The following is a 24032-nucleotide window of genomic DNA, read 5'->3' as shown; positions in this document are numbered from 1 at the left end:
GATGATGATGATGATGATGATCGTGCTCGGGTCTATCGTCTCAGTATGGAGCGATTGACGGCATGTTGCATTCAGGAAGTGCATCCATATGGCGAGGCGTGGCGTGGCGTGGCGTGGCGTGGCGTGGTGGTGTGGTGTGGTGTGGTGTGGTGTGGTGTGGTGTGGTGTGGTAGTGTGGTGTGGTGTGGTGTGGTGTGGTGGTGTGGTGTGGTGTGGTGTGGTGTGGTGTGGTGTGGTGTGGTGTGGTGTGGTGGTGTGGTGTGGTGTGGTGTGGTGTGGTTTGTTGACGTGTTGTGGTGTGGTGTGGTGTGGTGTGGTGTGGTGTGGTGGTGTGGTGTGGTGTGGTGTGGTGTGGTGTTGTGTTGTGTTGTGTGGTGTGGTGTGGTGTGGTGTGGTGGGATGTGGGCAATTAACAGTCGAGACTTTTCATCTGCCGTGGCAACCTCAACGGCCAGATCTACTTCGATGACGTTCTTCAACCCGTGGTGTAGCCATTCCTTTGACAACAGCCACGGGGAACACGCTTACATCACGACAACAACGCTGGGCCGCACACTGCAAGGGTCTTCCAGGATTTCTTGGCTGCGCACAACGTCGCCGTCCTTCCATGGCCAGGTCACTCAGACTTAAACCCATTGAACACTTGTAGCACTTTTAGCAATATTCCAGCAATATCACGGCGGGGGACACCAGAAATGGGCTTCACACATTGTACCCATGTCGTGAATCGAACCCGGGTCCTCGGCGTGACGAGCTAACGCTTTAACCACTAGGCTACCCGACCGCCCCTAAACAGACTGGAAGACGCACTAAAGGACAAATTGCAACGGATTCCCAATGACGCCATCAGGCCGCTGACTACATCGACGTGCAGACGAGTCTGGGCGTACAACAGATTCCAAATGACGCCATGAGGCCGCTGACTACATCGACGTGCAGACGAGTCTGGGCGTACAACGGTTTCCAAATGACGCCATGAGGCCGCTGACTACATCGACGTGCAGACGAGTCTGGGCGTACAACGGATTCCAAATGACGCCATCAGGCCGCTGACTACATCGACGTGCAGACGAGTCTGGGCGTACAACGGATTCCAAATGACGCCATCAGGCCGCTGACTACATCGACGTGCAGACGAGTCTGGGCGTACATTTGTACCCATGGTGGTCAGGTTCGCTATTGACAGTGTCTGGTGTCTGTAAACCAATTCAAACTTATCATGACAGTACCTGCTTCACACTGCTCATTATCGTGTACTGTGAAAGTACGATAGCTTGAGGCGTCACCTGCGATATTCATTATAAAATGCATGACATTTTTTTGGTAATATCGCCGATGATACCCGTATCAAATGCATCACCATTGAATAACCATTTCTTGTTTGTTCGAGGTTTAGCCACCATCAATCTTGGGTGTATACTTTCTTTGTCCGGCAGCCTATTATCACTACAACAGCTGTCAATATGAAACCAATTGACCAATAAGTTCTTTATTGCTTCATTTCATGTGTATCGACATATCAAATGTTTACCATCATCTATAATCGTCTCTGAATATGTAAGCATTTATACACTTAACTTATACTCACCGTGATAAAATCGTTCAATATGTTAATCGTGATGGAAAAAGTATAACCAGTAATGGAGCCTCGTTGCTAGGAACAGTCGTCAAGCGTATTTAGTGGAGATTAGTCTGTATCCCACTTCTTCGTTTTGCCTACTTGAATTGTATTGTTTATATGATACTGTCGAAAACTAAGTATCATTGTGCGATCAACATTCAACACTCTCGGACATACATATACCATGGGCGGATACAGCTTTTTTAAAAAGGAGTGTGTGTGTGTGTGTGTGTGTGTGTGTGTGTGTGTGTGTGTGTGCGCGCGCACGAAATAAAGGGGGGGGGCCGCACCCCCAACCCCCAAACCCCCAAACCCCCACCCCCTCTCTGTATCCGCCCATATATACAATTCAGTTACTATATTCACCGCCAAAAGAAACGCAAACCAGAGACACGTATAGAGAAGTAGGTCCGTTAAGAAGAGATGTTTACCAAAGTGTACAAATTAATTGTTTGACAGGCATTACTTAGAAGTTGACGGATGAAAGAGTAGACACTATTTATGGATAACAACTTCTTTAATTACTGTCAAGGTGACGTTTCTGTATAGATCGTTGTTCCCGTGTCATACAAGACTGAATGATGATGATGTTGCATTAAGTGTTTCAGAGGTCGCCTTCTGCCTCCGCAATTGCGGCTGACCTGTCCCTCTTTGGGACATGTGTGTGAGTAGGGTACACATATCTATTGCGAGTTTTGGTATTCATAGAATTTCTGTTTTTGTATTGATATGATTTCTATTTTTGTATATTGATATGATTTCATTTTTATCCTTGGCTGCTCTGTTTATATACGTTCGAGAAGCTGTCCATCTCTCAGAAAATAGAATTAGTTTGGCCTTCGATATTGCATCTCATGGATTTAGGAGCTCTACGACAGATAACGGATCTGACTGCAATTCTTGTTTTAACCGAGCCCGGGCTGAGGCATGGTCTTGACATTCCAGTAACAAGTGAGCAATGGATTCAGGTTGATTGCAAGATGGACACACCTTGCATAGTGCTTTTTGTGAGTCTGAGGCTATTTCAACTTTCCTTTCATTTGAGTATGAGTTTGGCTTTGGGTGTATCTTGTGTTAAATTTTGTATAACCATCTGCCGATCTTACTTGCGTCCCACTGGGCTTGCCATCTTTGGGCTATGGAGGCTTTGAGTTTGCTTTTTATCTCTAGTTTACTAAAGCGAATAGGCTGTATATCCGCTTTGTTTAGAGCTTGCTTCGCCAGTGTGTCTGCTTTTTTTTTCATTTCCATGAATATCTATGTTAAACGGGATCCAACTCATCCCCCACCTGTTGTCCTTGGTAGTCTTGTTTATTCGTAATGAATATTATTGAGTGTGTCTGGCCTGGGGTTTGAGTTTCTGCCGCTGAAGGCTTGAAGTGCACTTAGCGAGTCTCATAGGATGACTGCCTTTGCTTTCGGTATGTCCGGTTTGACTTTGACTGCATGATGATTTGCCTCCAATTCAGCAGTGAATACTGACTGACCAACAGACAGGCGAGTTTGGAGCTATGGCTATAGATCCCGTAACAAGCACTGATGTTGATAGGATTCCTGGATCTATCAGTGTATATATGGGCCCAGCTGTCCCAGGTAGTTACTGATCGTGATAGTGTTATAAGGTTAAAAATGCATCTCAGAAACGAATGATAATAAATAGAACCCATTAGATATATTTCGTGACAGAACTTGTAATTGGAAAGGAATCAATAGAGAAAGACATTTCACATTTATCATTGGATTGGTCTCTGGCTATTATCCATGAGTTAATGAAACAAATGGGGAATTACAAGGTATAATCCATTTGGAGCTTCGGAGCGAGTCACGAAATCAATAGAGAGATGAGCAATCTGGCACGTAGGTTCTGGTATTTTTCCGATGGTGACACACATGAGTTCATGGTCAGATATAAACTTGTAACGAATCAAATGGAGATATTGAGACATGTGACAAGGACAGGTCAGGCTCGAACACTATAAAATGATACCCTCAACATAAGGAGAGTGGTGCGCGGTTTACAGTCGATCGAGTCGAATCCCGATCGTTCTAAGTTTCCACCAGCTAGTGACGAGCCTGGCCAGTCTGATCCTGTTCTGTAGTGATAGATGGACTGAGAGTAAGTAAAACTATGTGAGTATAAACTGGTGTTGCGTTTCTTTATTATGCGGGTGTGAATGCTGATAGAGACAACTTGGAGTAAGGGTCATTAGGCCAATCACTCCTTGACGGAGCCGAGCCGTGGTGGACAAGGCGAGGGCAATGTCCTGGCTTAAGTGACCACAAGGACCAGGAACGGCAATACATTTAGTAACTGTAGCAGGGTCGCGCTGGACCCCCAAAACCAGTTACGACATGGTCGAGTATGTGGGTTTTCTCTTGAACAAAATGTTTAAGACGATCCCAGTCTTTGTTTTTCCTATTGTCGTTCCGTGAGTAATTTCCATGTGTCGGACTTCCCTTCTACCGAGGACAACTTCCTCCGCCCCTCATCCCCTCCCCGCCCCTCATCCCCTCCCCGCCCGCATCCGCTCCGCTCTTACAGAGATTACGGAAGTCCATATGGCAATCGATACTCTGAGCGAACAGTTAGCTACCCTTTTGACGACACTTATTTTTCACCGTCCGAGATCAATACTTTTCACTGGAGTCAGAATCAGTATCCCCAATCCCTCGGACCATATCCTCCCTACCCAACTCGGCAGTGTGAACAGACAGGACAAGAGTTTCAGCACCAGCAGGAGCAACAGCATCTTTGACGACGGCAATCAACTTCGCAACGGGCTAACCTCACCAGTGGTGGTAAGTATGATTTTCTTTTACTCTGATAGGTGTCCCACGTGTAATGCAAAATCTCATTTTTGTCTGACAATTTGACATGTCACAGGAGTATGTAGAACTAGGTACATGTATCACTCCGTTCCCCACCCAGCCATGAACAATTATAGTCACAATCCTTCAGGCAACTTTCCCACTGTGCTGAGCAAACCATACTTATTGACTTTTGACAATACTTATTTGACGTCACGTGACCCACCGGTTTGCAATTCTCCATGTTGTAAGCAGCCTTAATCTCCTCACTGGCAAGCCACTTAAAAAATGACAACAGACAAAGGGATTCATGTTAGTTAAGGAGAAAGTTAGTTTCTACAATTGTGGATTCAGGAGATTCTACTAGATTTTTAAGTCTTGAAGTTTTCAATGACTCATGTCTGTGGAATGACATCATTTTGCAAAAGTCAGGTATTTTACCTCAAATTATTGGTGATTTTTAAAAAGACCGACGTTTTCAAGTTGTAGCTAATTTACCGTCTATGATTTTAGGCTTAGATTTTCTGATACAACGCTGTCATGAATTTTCAATATCATACTTTGACCGTTCAAAATGGTTCAACAAATGTTCCTATCTGGGTAAATTGTATTTTGTTACCACCTGTTGCTGGTCAACAAACAGTGACCACAGAACAAGAACAAATTACTGTTCTCTAGCTCTCAAATATTATAACCCCCCCTCCCCCAATAAAAAAACAATAAGTTACTTCACTTTCGCAGTTCAGTATCGATCGGGCAAAAACATGTTACTGATAAGAACGGTGCAGGCAATGATTTCGCCAAGTCAGCTGACGACGACAAGATATCTATTTTGACTGTACCAGACATAGTATCAGATTTGTATGATAGACAGTACAGTTCCTTTCCCTCTTAGTGTAATCTCAGACCCCATAGAGATTAGTCGATAGCATAAAGGCAATATGACGGTTCAAGTGAATTGTAATATTTTACTTACAACCTATCTTGGTATAATGATCACAGAGTATTTAAGTTTTGTCCACGCGAACCGGCTTAAACGGTTTGTCAACCCGAAAGATAGACCAACTAACCCAATTCCAGTTGTTGCTACGGACAACCAAACGATTCTGTCTCAATCTGACAACAATCATACGGAGATGACCGCCCCGACGCCTCAGACATTAACCCCCAAGCAGGCACAGAATCCAGACTTTGATTTACAGGAGGATGACGTTTTCATAGTCAAACGAATCTTGGCCCATAAAATAGTGAATGGAGAAAAGTACTACAAGATTCATTGGGAAAATTTCACGTTACAGGAGGCTACATGGGAACCCGAATCTAATATCCCTCAAGGATTGATTCGTGATTACATGATCCAGAAGTCATTAAAAAAGAAGCGAAAACGTTAGAATATATCTGAATATATTTGTCGAATAGTGTTTCAGATTAATTGTTATATTTCGTTTCCTTTTCAGTTATAACACTGCAGATTTCGTGTTGGAAGTGCACTCTAATATTGATTTTTGCATGTGTTTTATTTCAGGTTTAGAATCACATGATGCTATATGCATGGAGCTAGCACATGCTATAGATCGTTATTACATTGTTAGATGATTCGTTTGTCACAAGGTTATAGGAAAATACAAACGTGCATATATGTTGAAAATGTGTATTGTAATTGTCAAATATTGTGTTTTGAATACTCCGAATACTCGGATTATATACAGTGATGTGTTGGTTGACATTGAATAAAACAAATCATGTTCATGGGTTATGGCCGCACATGTATTTCGCGGGCCACAAGAATACAAATGAGTTACAATATATGAGAAATGACGACTACGGGTCGCATGGTTATATACTACTTCTACGAGATGATTCTGGCTGCACATGTATTTCGCAGGCCACTATAAAGCAAGTTCGCTTTGTGTGTATATACGAGAAAACACATGAGTTACAATATACGTGTAATGACGACTACGGGTCGCATGGTTATACAATACGGTTACAAATACAGTGAAGTGATATACGATGATGAGAATTGAGATACAGTCATGTGAACTGAATACCGTCATGTGACGTGGAATACAAAAACGAGACAATAAATAATGTTGTGATGATATATGTTGATACTGTAAAAGAAGTTCCCTATTGTTGGATGTTGCTTACTCGCACGGTTCCCAGTGTGAGATTATATATTACCTACTTGTGACAATTGTTATCATGCTTCTTAGATACAGTCAGCGAGGTGAAGATTCGAGACGAATACAGTCAGCCAGTTACTAGGTTTCACAAGACATGGAAACCTTTTCTTATAAAACATGAGTGATCTATGATATTTAGTTTGAAGTTAATAATTATGTTTATACATTTATTTCTTTGAATTTTAGAATCCAGAGGCCTCCTCCGACCAGTATGGGTCTTATTCATTGTCATCGCGTTGGTTAGCATCCAGAATCGGGTTAATTCCGTGCATACGGAACTCCGACTTCCATGGGGAGTTGTCTTCGTACATATGTCACGAATCGACATTTCCCAGAATAAATGGATTCCTATCTTTCAATATAAATTGCCTGATTTAGATGGAATGGGCAATAGATCAAGATATCGAGACTTTTGTTCCACATATACTTTGGCTTGTTATACCGTTTCGGCGATGGATGGATATATAGCAAAGGCCGAACGAGAGTTGTTGGCGTATTGGACAAATGTCCATAAAGACATTAACCTGTTAATTCCCCATATTAACATTTTTTACAAGGATTCCCGCACTAAACGAGCGATACTTCCTTTTATTGGATCAATAAGTCGCTCGCTGTTTGGTACTGCTACAGTCGAGGATGTTGAACGACTGGCGCGGTATGTTAAACAATTGTCGTTGCATGCTGCTAATACTTCTCGTGCTTTTCAAGTCCAAGTTCGTCAGATGTCGTCATTTATAACTAAAACAAATAAACGCATTTCATCCGCTCTCGCGGGTATTGAAACAAACCATAAAGATATTATACTTGTCACAAAACAAATACAAGATGTGGAGAGATTTATTTTTATCACAATGAAAATCTTGTTAGATCGCCTCACGTTCCTAACTACTATTAGACAAGAAATTGATGAAATGTATTTAGGCATTCAACAGTTAGTTAATCAATGATTGAGTCCATCTTTACTCCCAGTTTCGGAAGTAAAGAGAGCGTTAAAAATGATTCAAAAACGTCTCAATGCAGAACACCCCTTGTTTCACGTTGCACATAAGGATCCAGGTTATTATTATCGGGAACGCACTGTTCACTGTTCTCGGAATTCAGATTCAATTTTAATTTCGCTTATTGTTCCTATCCAGACTCATTCTACCCTCCTTGATGTATATCGAATAAATTCTTTTTGCTTACCATTTAATCAATCAAGTACGCATGTCACTCAGGTTATGAATTTACCAGATTATCTTGCTGTTTCGGAGGCTAAAGATCAGTATATTGAATTTTCGGCTAGGGATTTTCAAACATGTTATGGTGAACACGAAAAACACTGTCCAATTTTTCACAGTCCGAAACCAACAACATCGCTCACATGCGCACTTGCTTTGTTTACTAAAGACACACAAGAAATTAAATCCTTGTGTGATACAAAATTCCGATTAAATGGGCTACGTTCAATGGCTCTCGAAATTGAACCAGGCACAATTCTTTTAACTGGCATAAAAACCATAATACTCACGTGCAAGGGTCGCATTGAGAAGCGTCCAGCTTGTCAGATTTGTATATTTAAAATTCCTTGTTACTGTGCCTTGAAACTGGATGAATTCGACATAGACATGAGAATTCATACATGTGTGAAAAAGTCAACTGCTTCAAAATTATACCCACCTAATCTTTTACTTTTATCGGAATTCTTTAATGCATCCATCTTAAAAAACATTGATAGTTTACAGCCCCTTCTGAAAGATTCCGCTTTTAAGATCCCACATTTATTAATTGATGATAAAGTTTTCGATGAAATTCGTAGAAAGGACACAGAATTTCAAGTTGATTTACGCCTTATTTCTCAACGTATGAAAAAGGCACAGGTCATTTCGGATAATTTTATTGATGGTAATTGGATGGATTCCCTCCCACCTTACGCTTTAGATGGGGATTTAACCAACCCATATCACTTAACGGCAAGCATAGCCGCGGGTTTATCCCTGTTTCTCTTAATAGTCGTTCTTTTCTTATGGATTAAAGTTCGACGCTTATTTTTTGCATTGACCTTACTTACAGCAGGCTCCCCAACTGACGGTTTGACAATTTTTCTGATCATATCGACAGTATTTCTGGTATTCATTTTGCTTTTTCGAAGAATAAAAAAAGTCAATCGACCGGTTACGTCACTGGTTTTACATTTGACAAATTCCTTTGCTTGTCATGAAATTATGGTCTCACAATTTTATCTTTGTCCCCGAGACCTCACGTTAACGGCTGGACATCCTTTAACTAATTTTCGTATTCAGCGGGTATTCTTCACTTATTATTTACTGTTTGATTGTCACAATTTGCAAATTCAAACCCCGACACAATCTATATATATTTCGGGAAAAATGTATGTAAGTTGGCTAATGGCGTTTCGTTTAAAAACGATTCCTTCCTTCCACGACAGGTGTTTTTATGGTACTTCAACATTGTGGAGTCGCTTTTCCGTTACCTCTGACATGATTAACATCGAGATCAGTTCCTCTGAGGTTTCTTTAAGCCCTGTTGACCTCTCCACTTTGGCCAGCTGCCTTGAAATAATGATAATGGTTTTCGTTGCCCAAATAGGATATTATGGCACGTATTACTTCATAATTTATTGTCTTTGTTATATCCCAGCCTTTTAACGACAGGCCGCTCGTTACCCTCAGCATCATAGTCAGTAGGGTACAGCGAGAATGTCAGAATTTAAAATGGTTACGAATTTGAAATATTTGATCATATTAGTTATCCCCCTTTACAGATACTGATTTACAAGGAGAAAGTTTATTTCTACTTATTGCATCTCTTTATTGTGACAATATTGAATGAATTACTTTTCTGTAGAGACAAGACCTGTATTTGGAATTGGTTTCTCTCATATGATGGTCATAGGATAATCACTTGGTGACATTACGTTACATTATTCTACTATTGTGTATCTTCTATATTACTGTCTAGGTTCAATTACTATCGGTGTTTCAATGTGTGCTCTCAGTCCATCCCTTGATAATTTTATATGTTGTTCGTTTTGGTGTTGATAACTACAAAGCATTTGCTGAATGTTGTTGGTTAGAATTTTATGATAGTTAGTCCGACTGTATTGTTCAAGCATTGTTTTGCGATTTGATCGTGCTTATTAATGTCTTTTATGATAATATGTGGCTACGCAAGTGAACCTGTTACGAATAATCCAGAAATTCGATTCCTGCCGGAATGTTCCTCATATGCAAATATGCATATGCCAGAAGACTATTAGTGTTTATATAGTCTTATGTTTACAGGCAGAAGTCTGAGCTGCTGCTGTCACATCTTTATATGTATTCATATTCCTATAGTTGGTATGGTATTCACTTGTTGTTCGTGAATTACCAGTATTTTTAAGTGTTGTAGATGATGGCCGTACCCCATTCTAAAGGGCGGAGAGTCAAGCACTTCCCCCGCTGTCGTCTGGTCCACGCCAAATAATTAATCTGGCTTCTGGCTACACGCTTGCTGTCGAGGATGCACGCTGTCCTATCACCTCTGCCGCTAGACACACAATGCAGGCAACAGAGAGTTATCTATATCTCTCAGCACCCCGACGTCTACATCTACAGGTGCTCACGACGACCGCATACACACTGTAACTCTATCGGCATACAACATCTTTAGAGAGCGACCAGTCAACACTCAAGCAGTGTCGAGAAAAGTCGACCTCTCGCTTTGACACCCCAGCCGAGGACCTGACTGTGTGCATAGACCGCGTGTTTTCAAGGATTCAAGAACGTTGGACAGCGTTTCGCCAATTGACTTTTCGAAACAAGAAAGGAGCCAGTGAATTCGATTGGGACCAGCGACAAATGAACTTTCGTGAATGGTGGTGCCTTATTGTGGCCATGTGCAGTGACATTTGACTTTCATGCATAGCTATTAATTAATTCTACATGGTATTTGAATAATATTTCATGGTGTTTATGCTTTGTGGTTATACGAAATAACACAGGATCATTAACTTATTCTTTACCAGGTAAATACATTTTTAACTGTAAAAGTATTCGTTGTTTTCGAAATCGTTATAACATTTGAAAATTGATTACAATTTTATATATATAATGATCGATCCTGTTTTACTTCCATTATGTTTATTGTGATTGTATTTTATATCTCAGACCGGAACTCATGCTTAGATCTTCCGAGCTGTGGGCAGCTCTTGTCCACAGGCGGAGGATGTTATAAGGTTAAAAATGCATCTCAGAAACGAATGATAATAAATAGAACCCATTAGATATATTTCGTGACAGAACTTGTAATTGGAAAGGAATCAATAGAGAAAGACATTTCACATTTATCATTGGATTGGTCTCTGGCTATTATCCATGAGTTAATGAAACAAATGGGGAATTACAAGGTATAATCCATTTGGAGCTTCGGAGCGAGTCACGAAATCAATAGAGAGATGAGCAATCTGGCACGTAGGTTCTGGTATTTTTCCGATGGTGACACACATGAGTTCATGGTCAGATATAAACTTGTAACGAATCAAATGGAGATATTGAGACATGTGACAAGGACAGGTCAGGCTCGAACACTATAAAATGATACCCTCAACATAAGGAGAGTGGTGCGCGGTTTACAGTCGATCGAGTCGAATCCCGATCGTTCTAAGTTTCCACCAGCTAGTGACGAGCCTGGCCAGTCTGATCCTGTTCTGTAGTGATAGATGGACTGAGAGTAAGTAAAACTATGTGAGTATAAACTGGTGTTGCGTTTCTTTATTATGCGGGTGTGAATGCTGATAGAGACAACTTGGAGTAAGGGTCATTAGGCCAATCACTCCTTGACGGAGCCGAGCCGTGGTGGACAAGGCGAGGGCAATGTCCTGGCTTAAGTGACCACAAGGACCAGGAACGGCAATACATTTAGTAACTGTAGCAGGGTCGCGCTGGACCCCCAAAACCAGTTACGACAATAGGGTTGGGTTTTCCTTTTGAGTGACTTCTGATCTTAAAGCAGTGTCAACTTTGGGAGTTTTTTTTAAGTTCAGGGAGGGTGTAACCCTTTGTAGTGACTTTCTGGTGGCTGAATGTGATTACATTTGTGACTTCGGGTGAGTTCACGTACTAATATCCCAGATGGCATCAGTAAGGGATTTTGCCGAACTAGGCCTTCGTCTCTGGTGTTTGGGCCTTGCCATATCTTTTTCACCAAAGGGTTTGATGCTCGTCCCCAGAACGACACTATTGCTTGCTCTCTTCTTAGTTGCTGATATGGTCCGAGAAGGCTGATTTGATGGTTGAAGTTTTGTGCTCTTTGATTCTGGTGTTGATGGTGCTTGATGTTTTACCTAAGTAGGGTTTTCCACAGTTACAATCAATTTTATAAACTACACCCTTTGGTTCTTGGCGTGTGGTTGTGGTTCTGCCGTTGGCTGTAAGTAGGGTATTGAGGGAGGTGGGACTGATGAAACAGGTGTCAATGTCTATACCGAAACGTCGCCTTTACAGTAATTAAAGAAGTTGTTATCCATAAATTGTGTCTACTTTGTGTACCAATTAATGACAAACCTAACAATCAGTAAAGTTTAACAACAGAGTGTCTTTATTTTTATCACGATATGCTGCACGTGATTTCCAAACTTTACACGCTAATCTATGCTGTCACATGTGATTCCTTCATGACACAACACAACATAAAAATATGTTCGTGTGTGCATCGAACCAATCTAATGTTTCTTGCATATGGGTAATTCTTCAAATATTAGCCAACATGTATGGTATCCGTGTGTCTTTTGTCGGTGAGTATATATATCATAAAAATGGGCAATGAAATTGGCAACAAGTATAAAAGACGTATTGTTTAAGGTTGGATACGGTTTTATATGGCAAAACAAGAATATAGAATTCAATGCAGAATTTTTAAAACATTTACTCAAAGATTAAAAGATATATATCTACAAAATTGGCCAGAAAAACAACAACATCTGCATCAAGTAAATGTAATTACTATTCAATTGTTAAACGTTACATACATGTTGGTTGGTTGGTTTGTTGTTTAACGCCGCACTCAGCAATATTCGAGCTATATGACGGCGGTCTGTAAATAATCTAGTCTGGACCAGACAATCCAGTGATTGATATCATGAGCATCAATCCACGCATTTGGGATCGATGACATGCATCAACCAAGTCGACCTGACCACCCGATCCCGTTAGTCGCCTTTTACGACAAGCATAGTCACCTTTAACGGCAAGCATGGGTTGCTGAAGACCTATTCACATGTACATGTACGTACAGAACACTAATTTGGAGGGGGGAATATACAGTCAAGTCCTGTTTATCCGACACGATTGGTTGCATATGATTATATCGGACTAACGAGTATGTCGGATAAACGAAATCGAGTTGCATCAACGTTCGTGATCGAAAATCGGACAACTACACGATAGATAACGATACATACATGTTGTAATAAAAAAATGAAAAATGAAATTTTCATATTGTTATGTTACATTGTAACTAGTGCCGCAAAGCTCAAGAAAGCTGCTTTCTTACTGGCTAATTAAGACGTCCCGTCAGTCATTTTATTGGTCGGCCATAGTTCGCGAAAGGTCATTTTGACTTTACCTGTAATGGGATGTCCTCAGCAGGAGCGAGAACTTGTATCTGATTTTTATGAGATTGAATTATATAAGCATGTGATTGTTTTAAATCCTAATTTGTTTATTTAAAGCACTAATTGTTCATTGTTAAGCCAGCTTATCTCTGCAGCCACTGTTATATGCTGCTATACCAGCAGACTCGTCTCGCAACAAAACACGGGCTGTAGAGACATGTAGGATAAGACTGGCACGTTTTCGATACTTATCACATGGTTTGTTATTTGAAAAAGGAAGAAATATAAACACGACAAGGGAAATGGGAATGTGCGATCTTTGTAATTTAAATGCAGAGGAAGATGAACATCACTTCATTCTTGTATGTCCAGCTATAACAAAAGTTGTATGTCAACTAATACATAAATTAATTTGCATCTTTGTTAAAAAAAGTATGAACTTTGACACACTGCAGAATCTATCCATGTTTATTTATTATGAAATATTATATAGAAAAAAATGGAACCTTACGTAATGTATATTAACTGTTATATCATAATATTTATAGCACCCCCCCCCCCCCCCCACACACACACACACCACCACCACCACCACTACAATGGGTACAATGCATGTGTGGTGTCCCCCGCCGTGATATTGCTCGAATATTGTTAAAAGCGGCGTAAAACCGTACTCACTCACTCTTGCCCATAAGGGAAGCTGGATAGAGCTTCGTTACCGTTCTGTCATGCTCGTGGGAATTACAGTGTTTCTATAAATAACTCTAAAAGCATTTCATTGGTCGCCGGTACTATATCCACGTGCTGACTTGCACACATAACGAGAACGAGAGACACTGTACTATATTGGATTCTGATTCCGAATAACTAGTTGCACATGTACTTATTCCACAGGTACTTATTCCACATCCACCCATGCATCATTATGTGGTGGTATGCGTGTCTGGCGTTGTGTAATGTTTGAAACAAGATAAATGAGCAATTTAGCGACGTGCCGTGAAAAGGTCGCCTGTTTATAAACTGGTTCTACTGTATGTACGCGCCGCAAGTTTACCGGCTTTTGCACTTGGTAGACAGGAGCCCAGTCAGGATTTTTGACGGGGGGATGCATTCTTTTGGATTCAGCCGCTAGAAATGTGGTTATAAGTGAGATCAAGAGACGTTTGCACTAAATTTGATTTTGGGTTAGAAAGAGAATAACCAAAGAAAACTCGGAATATTACTGTATTATTATGTAACGGTATTATTTCGTTTCAAAATACATATAGATCTAAGTAAATTTCAATCAAATACGGCATTTTTATTATTTACGGGGCAATATTGAGGACAGACCGGCTTTTCTTTAGACAACGAGAAACAATTTAACAAAATAAAATCAATTTGTTTGAAATGAAAATATGTTTTTAAGTTCCTAACAGAAAAGAAAAATAATTATCAGCCTCTTTGAGATAAAGCAAGTATTTGGTTTAATCAAAATCGGGCTGTGTGAGCATTTAAAAACCTCTTAAAAATCTTGAAGCGAGAGTTTGATCATGACTCGATGATATTCACCCAAATAACCTGCACAAAACTAAACTACATCTCACGTGCGTGGAAATATACAGTGAATCGTTCACTTGACTCTGTCGCTTAATGACCTTTGCCCCCAAACGTCACACTTTTCAGGTCACAGTGGGCCTGTCCCATTTCAACCAATGACAATTGACTACCGGTATCACGTGATTTGTTCGCCCGTCAGAAAAGTATAAAAAGGCTGACGATCACCACTGTCGTCCTCTCTTAGACTTGACACGTGCGTTGTACAGTGCTCAATATCTACAATGGCCCAGAAACCACCATACAAAGTCGGTATGTGTCATGACAGTGATACCAACTGATGCATTTGAATATATTTATCTATATAACATCACTTCTGCGCCGATAGGAAGTGTTAAGACCCGTCTGTATGTTGTCTAGCCTGCTTGACTTACCTGTGTTGTCGATGTGAAGTGGGCCTTTCCTCTTCAAACGTTTTGATTGTTGCACATAAATCGCCAGTTTTAAAATATATGTATTCAAAGCATTGGCGTTGGATCATAGAAACTGTTCAGCGACGATCGCCTACACTGTTATTCACATACAGTTCAGAATAGATCTCCAAGGCGGTAGATACTAATTGATTTACTCGATCTCGGCTGGTTAGCCAAACAGCTGGGCCCTGACTGGGGATAGTAAACAGTCCTACTCGGAGGGGTCTGTTGGAAGTGTCCCTTTTCTTCCAGTTAGCCAACCTACAGAGTGTGTCAGCAGGTGTAGGATCGTCAGTTTGGTTGAAGTGAATCGTTACTTAAAGGTCCACTGTTCTCTGAATAATGCATTGCCCTACATTATAATTTGTCGTGTCTATTCACGAGCATGCATGTGTACGTGTCTCCTGCCCAGCGGTCACGATGTACAGTAATATTGATATGCAGACTTGGTATGATATATTAAGTGCTTTTGAATTATGAATTACTCTGTCACAGATGTCACAGATGCTTATAGAATGTGTACTGTCTGTTGACTGTCTGTTGACTTTTTGTTGATTATGCATTGTGTGTACCTTTGAACAGGATGTAGGTGGACATCTTTTTCACTCATCGTCCTGTGATTAGGGGGAAGATTGTTGGTGTTGTATGGGGGAAGATTGTTGGTCACTTCGGGGAAGAAATGTTGGTGTCACTAGGGGGAAGATTGTTGGTGTTGTATGGGGGAAGATTGTTGGTCACTTCGGGGAAGAATGTTGGTGTCACTAGGGGGAAGATTGTTGGTCACTTCGGGGAAGATTGTTGGTGTCACTAGGGGGAAGATTGTTGGTGTCACTAGGGGGAAGATTGTTGGTGTTGTATGGGGGAAGATTGTTGGTCACTTGGGGGAAGACTGTTGGTGTACCTACAGACTCACATTAATACATGAGCTGACATGGCTAGTACCGGTACACATATCAAACTCTTTTCTAAGCCCCACGAAAGACTATATCCATGACATGCAGTTGTCTCTTCTGTCTTTTCAGCCGACATCGGCCAGGCGGAGATGGGGCGTAAAGCTCTCGACATCGCGGAGAACGAGATGCCAGGGCTGATGATGATGAGGAAGGTGTATGGACCAAAGAAGCCCCTAGCGGGGGCCCGCATCGCTGGCTGTCTCCACATGACCGTGCAGACCGCAGTCCTCATTGAAACACTGGAGGTTCTTGGAGCTAAGGTAAGACTTCAGCTCTCATAGAAACACAGCAACTTGTTTTGAGTCTGTGCGGTAAGATATAGTTCAAGCTGTGCTCACAATTGCGTGGATAGATGCTCATGATATCAATCACTGGATTGTATGGTCCAGACTCAATTATTTACAGACAGCCGTCATTAAGCTGGAATATTGCTAAGTGCGGCGTAAAACAACAAACAAACAAACATCAAGCTGTGCTCTTGTGCACAATGCTTGTTCAGGTCCCCACCTCACATACATCATGCTTGTTCAGGTCCCCACCTCACATACATCATGCTTGTTCAGGTCCCCACCTCACATGCATCATGCTTGTTCAGGTCCCCACCTCACGTGCATCATGCTTGTTCAGGTCCCCACCTCACATGCATCATGCTTGTTCAGGTCCCCACCTCACATGCATCATGCTTGTTCAGGTCCCCACCTCACATGCATCATGCTTGTTCAGGTCCCCACCTCACATGCATCATGCTTGTTCAGGTCCCCACCTCACATGCATCATGCTTGTTCAGGTCCCCACCTCACATGCATCATGCTTGTTCAGGTCCCCACCTCACATGCATCATGCTTGTTCAGGTCCCCACCTCACATGCATCATGCTTGTTCAGGTCCCCACCTCACATGCATCATGCTTGTTCAGGTCCCCACCTCACATGCATCATGCTTGTTCAGGTACCCACCTCACATGCATCATGCTTGTTCAGGTACCCACCTCACATGCATCATGCTTGTTCAGGTCCCCACCTCACATGCATCATGCTTGTTCAGGTCCCCACCTCACATACATCATGCTTGTTCAGGTCCCCACCTCACATACATCATGCTTGTTCAGGTCCCCACCTCACATACATCATGCTTGTTCAGGTCCCCACCTCACATACATCATGCTTGTTCAGGTCCCCACCTCACATACATCATGCTTGTTCAGGTACCCACCTCACATACATCATGCTTGTTCAGGTCCCCACCTCACATACATCATGCTTGTTCAGGTCCCCACCTCACATACATAATGCTTGTTCAGGTCCAGTGGTCAAGCTGCAACATCTTCTCTACACAAGACTTTGCAGCTGCTGCCATCGCTAAGACCGGCGTCCCCGTGTACGCATGGAAGGGGGAGACAGACGAAGAATACGTGTGGTGCATTGAACAAGTGAGTAGAGGTTCTCCTACATGTACAACATGTTGGCTAACATGTGTTAAAGAGGGAGTGCTCTTATTAACCTGTTGAACCCCGTGGGGATTTCTGGGGTAGAATATAGGTCACAACAACCTATGCTTGTCTCCCGATGGGGATTCTGGGTAAGAATATAGGTCCCAGCAACCTATGCTTGTCTCCCCATGGGGAATCCAGGTAAGAATATAGGTCCCCAGCAACCTATGCTTGTCTCCCCATGGGGAATCCGGGTAAGAATAAAGGTCCCAAGCAACCTATGCTGTCTCCCCATGGGGAATCCAGGTAAGAATATAGGTCCCAGCAACCTATGCTGTCTCCACATGGGGAATCCAGGTAAGAATATAGGTCCCAGCAACCCATGCTTGTCTCCCTGTGGGGAATCCAGGTAAGAATCAACACATTCTGTAACACCACGTATGATTTGTGTTTGTCCAGGAGCATGTAGAGACTGCTGCAACCTATGGCTGGTTGTTTGATTTATGTCCTCGTCTTCTACTCTTCAGGGGCGGTCGGGTAGCCTAGTGGTTAAAGCGTTTGCTCGTCACGCTGAAGACCCGGGTTCGATTCCCGACATGGGTACAATCAGTGAAGCCCATTTCTGGTGTGCCCCCGCCGTGATATTGCTGGAATATTGCTAAAATCGGCGTAAAACCTCACTCACTCACTCACTCTACTCTTCAGAGTCTGGTTTTCCCTGATGGTTGGTTGTTTGATTTATGTCCTCGTCTTCTACTCTTCAGACTCTGGTTTTCCCTGATGGTAAACCCCTCAACATGATCCTGGATGATGGTGGTGACCTCACAAATCTCGTACACGAGAAATACCCACAGTATCTTAAAGGTAACAACTAGAAATGACCAGTCAGTAATGTTTATGAACTGAAAATAAACACTTGGAGGCATGTAAAAATAGGGTACTATCAACCTTCAAACATATTTATCTTGTTCCTTAATAAGTAAAGTCAGGGCATGGTGGACTTGATCGTCTGAGGTGCTTCAATTTGTTTGTGCAGAGTTGTATGTAGATTCAAATTCTGGTTTGCTCTGATTATGTTTCGGGGTTTGTCAGCACTTTACACTTGTTCATGGGTTTCACCAAATTGGTAAATGTCTGAGACCTGCATCATTTCCTGCCACATGAAGCTGACACACAGTGATATACGGTTATAAATGACAAAACCACTGTCACTCTTTTGGGCTAGACTTATTAACATTCAGGTACAAGGTTACTACCCTAGTGGTGACGATGATCATGATGATGGTGATGGTGATGATGGTGATGATGATGATGATGATGATCATGATGATGGTGATGGTGATGATGGTGATGATGATGATGATGATGATCATGATGATGGTGATGGTGATGATGATGATGTGTGTTACTCTGCAGGCATCAGGGGTTTGTCCGAGGAAACCACAACCGGAGTCCACAACCTGTACAAGATGATGGCAGATGGACGCCTCAAATGCCCAGCCATAAACGTTAATGACTCCGTTACCAAGGTAAGGTTACATGGCATCAAATCATCGGGGCTATGTCTTGGATTATAGTTACATTCAAAGTACTACTTTAAAGATGAATCATTTGCCAGAATCTATTGTCAGTACATGTACTTAGAACAATTAAAAGGAGTTCAGAAGTCAAGTGAGTTTATGTCATGGTCTGTTTGTCTGCTGTGTCATTATCTTCTCATTGGAAACCACAAAATAATCGAAGCTGAATTTTCACCTGTTCAAACCAATGATGATGCCCCAATTCATTAGCAATTCCAAAAGGATTTTCAACATGGCTGCCATGACAGCCGTTTGGCAAATACTATTCATTCCTCATACCCAGTCATTTAGATTCAACACATTGTCCACTTAAATGATGAAAGCTTATTTTGTTCTCGATGTTTGAATTTGATTTTCAATATGGCCACCCTGGCAGCCATATTGAATAAACAGGTTACCTCCCTTAACTGATCTTTTCCCACAAAACTCAGTGTGGTTGTGTTCTGTATTGCAGAGCAAGTTCGACAACTTGTACGGTTGCCGTGAGTCACTCGTTGATGGAATCAAGAGAGCCACGGATGTGATGTTGGCAGGGAAGGTTGCCTGCGTAGCTGGGTATGGGGATGTCGGCAAGGGATGTGCCCAGGCTCTCCGTGCCTTCGGGGCACGTGTGATGGTCACTGAGGTTGATCCCATCAACGCATTGCAGGCAGCCATGGAAGGTACGTTTTTAAAAACACATGTTCTGGGCCACAGAAACTCCGAAGTATGATTTTGTCAACTCGGCTAAAGTCTAGAGCCAATAATAATGAATAAATGCAAAAATAGAAAAGTGTAAAAATTCAGTTACACAATAAAATTCTGCAACCCTGTGGAAACGTTGGTTGCAATGGGTCTCAACCACTCTGTAGGAAGAGGTGACCTAAATGGATTGTGTGGTCAGACTTGGTAACCTTGTTGATAGTGTCATTGTTGATGTGGCTGCTTGTCCAGCACTGGTCAAGCCCAGATTTGTGGCAATCATTGAATATTGCTGACTACAGCATAAATGATCGAACAAAAGCTTTTTGAATATTAATTCAAGTAAAATTACAAATTTATACTTTTTTGCATGTTGCACAAATTTTCAGCAGGTCGTCTGATATTAGTGGTGGTGGTGGAGGGGGAGAATGGTTAATTTGTAGTGTAGAGTTGCCCCCCTTAGGCGAGCCAGAAACCAGTTCTGTTTTAATGGAAGTGGTAAATGTCTATGGTTTCTATCCTCCCAGACCAGTGTTACTGAAGAACCAGAGCTCCAGATAAGCTTTTGGTGTTGTGGGTATTTTACGCATGCATTTTAAAATCATTTGGTATCAGTAATTCTATCTGGGTATTCAAATTTCTGTTACCCACTAGTTTTTACACATGTGGGTATTCAGGTTAAATATTTAACAAGGCTATTCATCTAGTCCCTGCAAACTGGTTTCATGTGGGTTAGAGAGTTTTATAGGACTTCACAAATACCACCATACTTCCACAAGAAAGTGTGATGGCAAATGATCATGATGTAACTGTCATCATGGAGTTTGGCAAGGTTGACGGAATGCCCGTTTATAATTTCAAAATAAGTTGCTGATTCGCTAATAGAATATGCAGGGCTACTTCACCATATTTTGATGATACGCACACGTTTTATTTTTGTAGCGTATCTGTAATGTTCGTTCCGTATTTGATACGCTTGGATTTTATTTTACTGCGTATTTCTGCATTTCTGATGCGTAATTTACGCAGATACGCAGCTTATCTGTAGCTCTGAGTACTGATCAGAAGGGCATTAAACCAAACCTTCTCACACTGATATTGCCTCCCTGGCTGACAGGATTACCCCCCTTGTAGACACTGTGCCACATGTGTGTGTGTTTGTGCTTCAGGTTTCCAGGTAACAACGATAGAGGAAGCTGTCAAACAAGCCCGCATCTTTGTGACGGCCACCGGGTGCAAGGGCATCATTCGACCCAACGACTTTGACAACATGCTGGAGGACACCATCGTGTGCAACATTGGCCACTTTGACTGTGAAATTGATGTGAAATATCTGAACGAAAACTGTGCCAAGAAAGAAGAAGTCAAACCTCAGGTATGGACAAAAGTGCCCTCTGTGTAGGGGTGTGGTCATCAGCGCCACCTGTGCTGGTGTGTGGGGCAGTGTTTGAAATAATTATGAAAACCAACAAGACAGTCGGGCAGGTGACCCTTAAATTTTGCCTGCCCGTCTTCAAAGTTACCTGCCCGAATTCAGACATTATGAATATTGAAAAATAAGAGACAAATCACGTCTTGATTTGATGCAAACAATTATTTGATAATTTGTAAGGAGTTATAATAAAACTGAATATGTAAGTTGGCTTAAGATTATGTCAGTCGGGCATGTAGAGGAAAATTTCATTCAGTCTGACAGAAAAGTCTCCAGCCATGGGCAGGCGGGCAGGTAGTTCTTTCGGACACTGGCGTGGTGGCCAGTGCCACCTGTGGAGGTGTGTGTACATCTGTGACTCCGTTAATGCATGTCATCCTATCCCAATTACGTGCATTGATGCTCAGGGTGTACATCACTAGACTCTCTGCCCCAGACTTGATTATTTACAGCTTGATGTAATGCACCTGAAATATTGCTGACTTGGCATGAAACAACTAACAAACAAACGGTGCGGTCCGTGAATTCTAGTTTTGTGTTCTCTGCTATTGCAGGTTGACAGGTATGAAATGAAGAGTGGCCGTCACATCATCTTGCTGGCAGAAGGTCGTCTGGTGAACCTGGGTTGTGCCCACGGGCATCCCAGCTTTGTCATGAGCAACTCATTCACCAACCAGGTGTTGGCGCAGATCGAACTGTGGTCCAAGGCAGACAACTACAAGGTCGGAGTCTTCATGCTGCCCAAGAAGGTGAGTCTGATGGGAGGGGGTGATGGGAGGGGAGGGGGGTGATGGGACAGGAGAGGGGGTGATAGGATGGGGTGGGGCGGAGTCTTCATGCTGCTCAAGAAGGTGAGTCTGATGGGAGGGGGTGAGTGAACAGGAGAGGGGGTGATGGGATGGGGTGATGGGATGGGGTCAGAGTCTTCATGCTGCCCAAGAGTGAGGCTGACAGGAGGGGGGTTAGTGTACGGGAGAGGGTCGGAGTCTTCATGCTGCCCAAGAGTGAGGCTGACGAGAAGGGGGTTAGTGTACGGGAGGGGGTCGGAGTCTTCATGCTGCCCAAGAGTGAGGCTGACAGGAGGGGGGTTAATGTACGAGAGGGGGGTTAATGTACGGGAGGGGGTCGGAGTCTTCATGCTGCCCAAGAGAGTGAGGCTGACGAGAGTGGGGTTCATGGGAGGGGTGGACTCAAACTCGATTATTTACAAGCCACTGCAATGTAGCTGGAATATTGATGACGGCAGCTATACAAATGAAATGAAGTATAACAGACAATGAGGATACAACCTGACCCCGCCCTGGACCAGGTCCAGCTCCTGACAATGCTTTCATGAAGGTTTTAAGTTTTATCAATCTCAAAATGTAGCAACTGCTTGGCAAAATGTAGCAACTGCTTGGCAAAATGTAGCAAATGCTTGGCAAAATGTAGCAACTGTTTGGCAAAATGTAGCAACTGCTTGGTAAAATGTAGCAACTGTTTGGCAAAATGTAGCAATTGCTTGGTAAAATGTAGCAAATGCTTGGCAAAATGTAGCAATTGCTTGGTAAAATGTAGCAACTGTTTGGCAAAATGTAGCAATTGCTTGGTAAAAGGTAGCAACTGCTTGGCAAAATGTAGCAACTGTTTGACAAAATGTAGCAAATGCTTGGCAAAATGTAGCAGTTGTTCAGCAAGACTTAAGTCATGTAGGACTGTATGTGAAATATTGTGTTGCAGCTGGATGAAGAAGTGGCTGCAGCCCACTTGGAGCACCTTGGGGTCAAGCTGACCAAGTTGACCGATGACCAGGCCTCATATCTCGGCATTCCATCCACGGGACCCTACAAGCCTGATCACTACAGATACTAGTGCAACATATCACCACTTCCAGAGCTCACTCACCATCAGATACCCTCACAACACACATCCTGCAGTCCTCGAATCTCATGGCGGCTGACATTGTGAAAGCCACGACTGTTGAGATTTGAAGAGTTCATTCATCACTTACAACGTAGTGTTGCTGACATGAATCTATAAAGGGTTCTGTTTTATACTGTAGGGGGGTAAACTCATCTTCCTGCGCTGTGCAGGTGAAAGGGACCGTTGTTTGAGGATTCTCAAAATACAAATTTAAGTATAGCAATATTGTGCTGAATTTTTATTAAGCAGATTGTTGATTCTTTTTGTGCTTAGCTTCTTGTTTTTCAATATTGTTGATTTAATTTGGATATCTTCAACATTCATGATTGCTCTGCAATGTTTGTATGGCATCTCATCTTTTTTTGTTACCATTGTTGTCATGGTGATGACAGTGTACAGACATATATGCAATAAAAACTGAAAATATCAAGTCCAAGATGTTGCTTTGAATCACATGTATGCATGTACGCACATGCGTATGCCACAATATTATTAGATCTATCAGATGCGTGAAGATCCGTGTTAGAATAGGTCTTCAGCAGCCCATGCTTGCTGTAAGAGTCAACCCTGCTTGTTGTAAGAGGCAACTAATGGGATCAGGTAGTTAGGCTTGCTTGGTTGATGCATGTCGTATCCCAATTGTGTAGATCAATACTCGTGATATCAATTTCTGGATTGTCCGGTCCAGACTCCCATTATTTACAGACCATAGTATATAGCTGGAATTTTGCTGAGTGTGGTGTTAAACAACAAACACACAAAACAAAGACATCTGTAACTCAGTACACCCTGTATTGTCTGATGCAATTCCCTATTTTGACTTGTATCATATATTCC

At 42.2% G+C, this 24032-nt stretch overlaps 1 protein-coding gene across 1 annotated transcript; it reads left to right on the top strand.

Moving 5' to 3' along the window:
• The first annotated feature begins 14931 nt into the window (after positions 1–14931).
• LOC124143249 (adenosylhomocysteinase-like) lies at positions 14932–23626 on the top strand. Its single transcript, XM_046512144.2, has 9 exons — positions 14932–15058; positions 16242–16432; positions 17472–17600; positions 18365–18464; positions 19017–19129; positions 19635–19842; positions 21031–21236; positions 21848–22042; positions 23013–23626. The coding sequence occupies exons 1-9, from the start codon at positions 15031–15033 to the stop codon at positions 23142–23144; spliced, it is 1302 nt and encodes a 433-aa protein (XP_046368100.1). The 5' UTR covers positions 14932–15030; the 3' UTR covers positions 23145–23626.
• Positions 23627–24032: the final 406 nt, after the last annotated feature.

This window comes from Haliotis rufescens, unplaced genomic scaffold (assembly GCF_023055435.1).
Source record: "Haliotis rufescens isolate VD_foot unplaced genomic scaffold, xgHalRufe1.0.p SCAF_30, whole genome shotgun sequence".
Lineage (NCBI taxonomy): Eukaryota > Metazoa > Mollusca > Gastropoda > Lepetellida > Haliotidae > Haliotis > Haliotis rufescens.
This window is presented reverse-complemented; position numbering and strand designations above follow the sequence as displayed.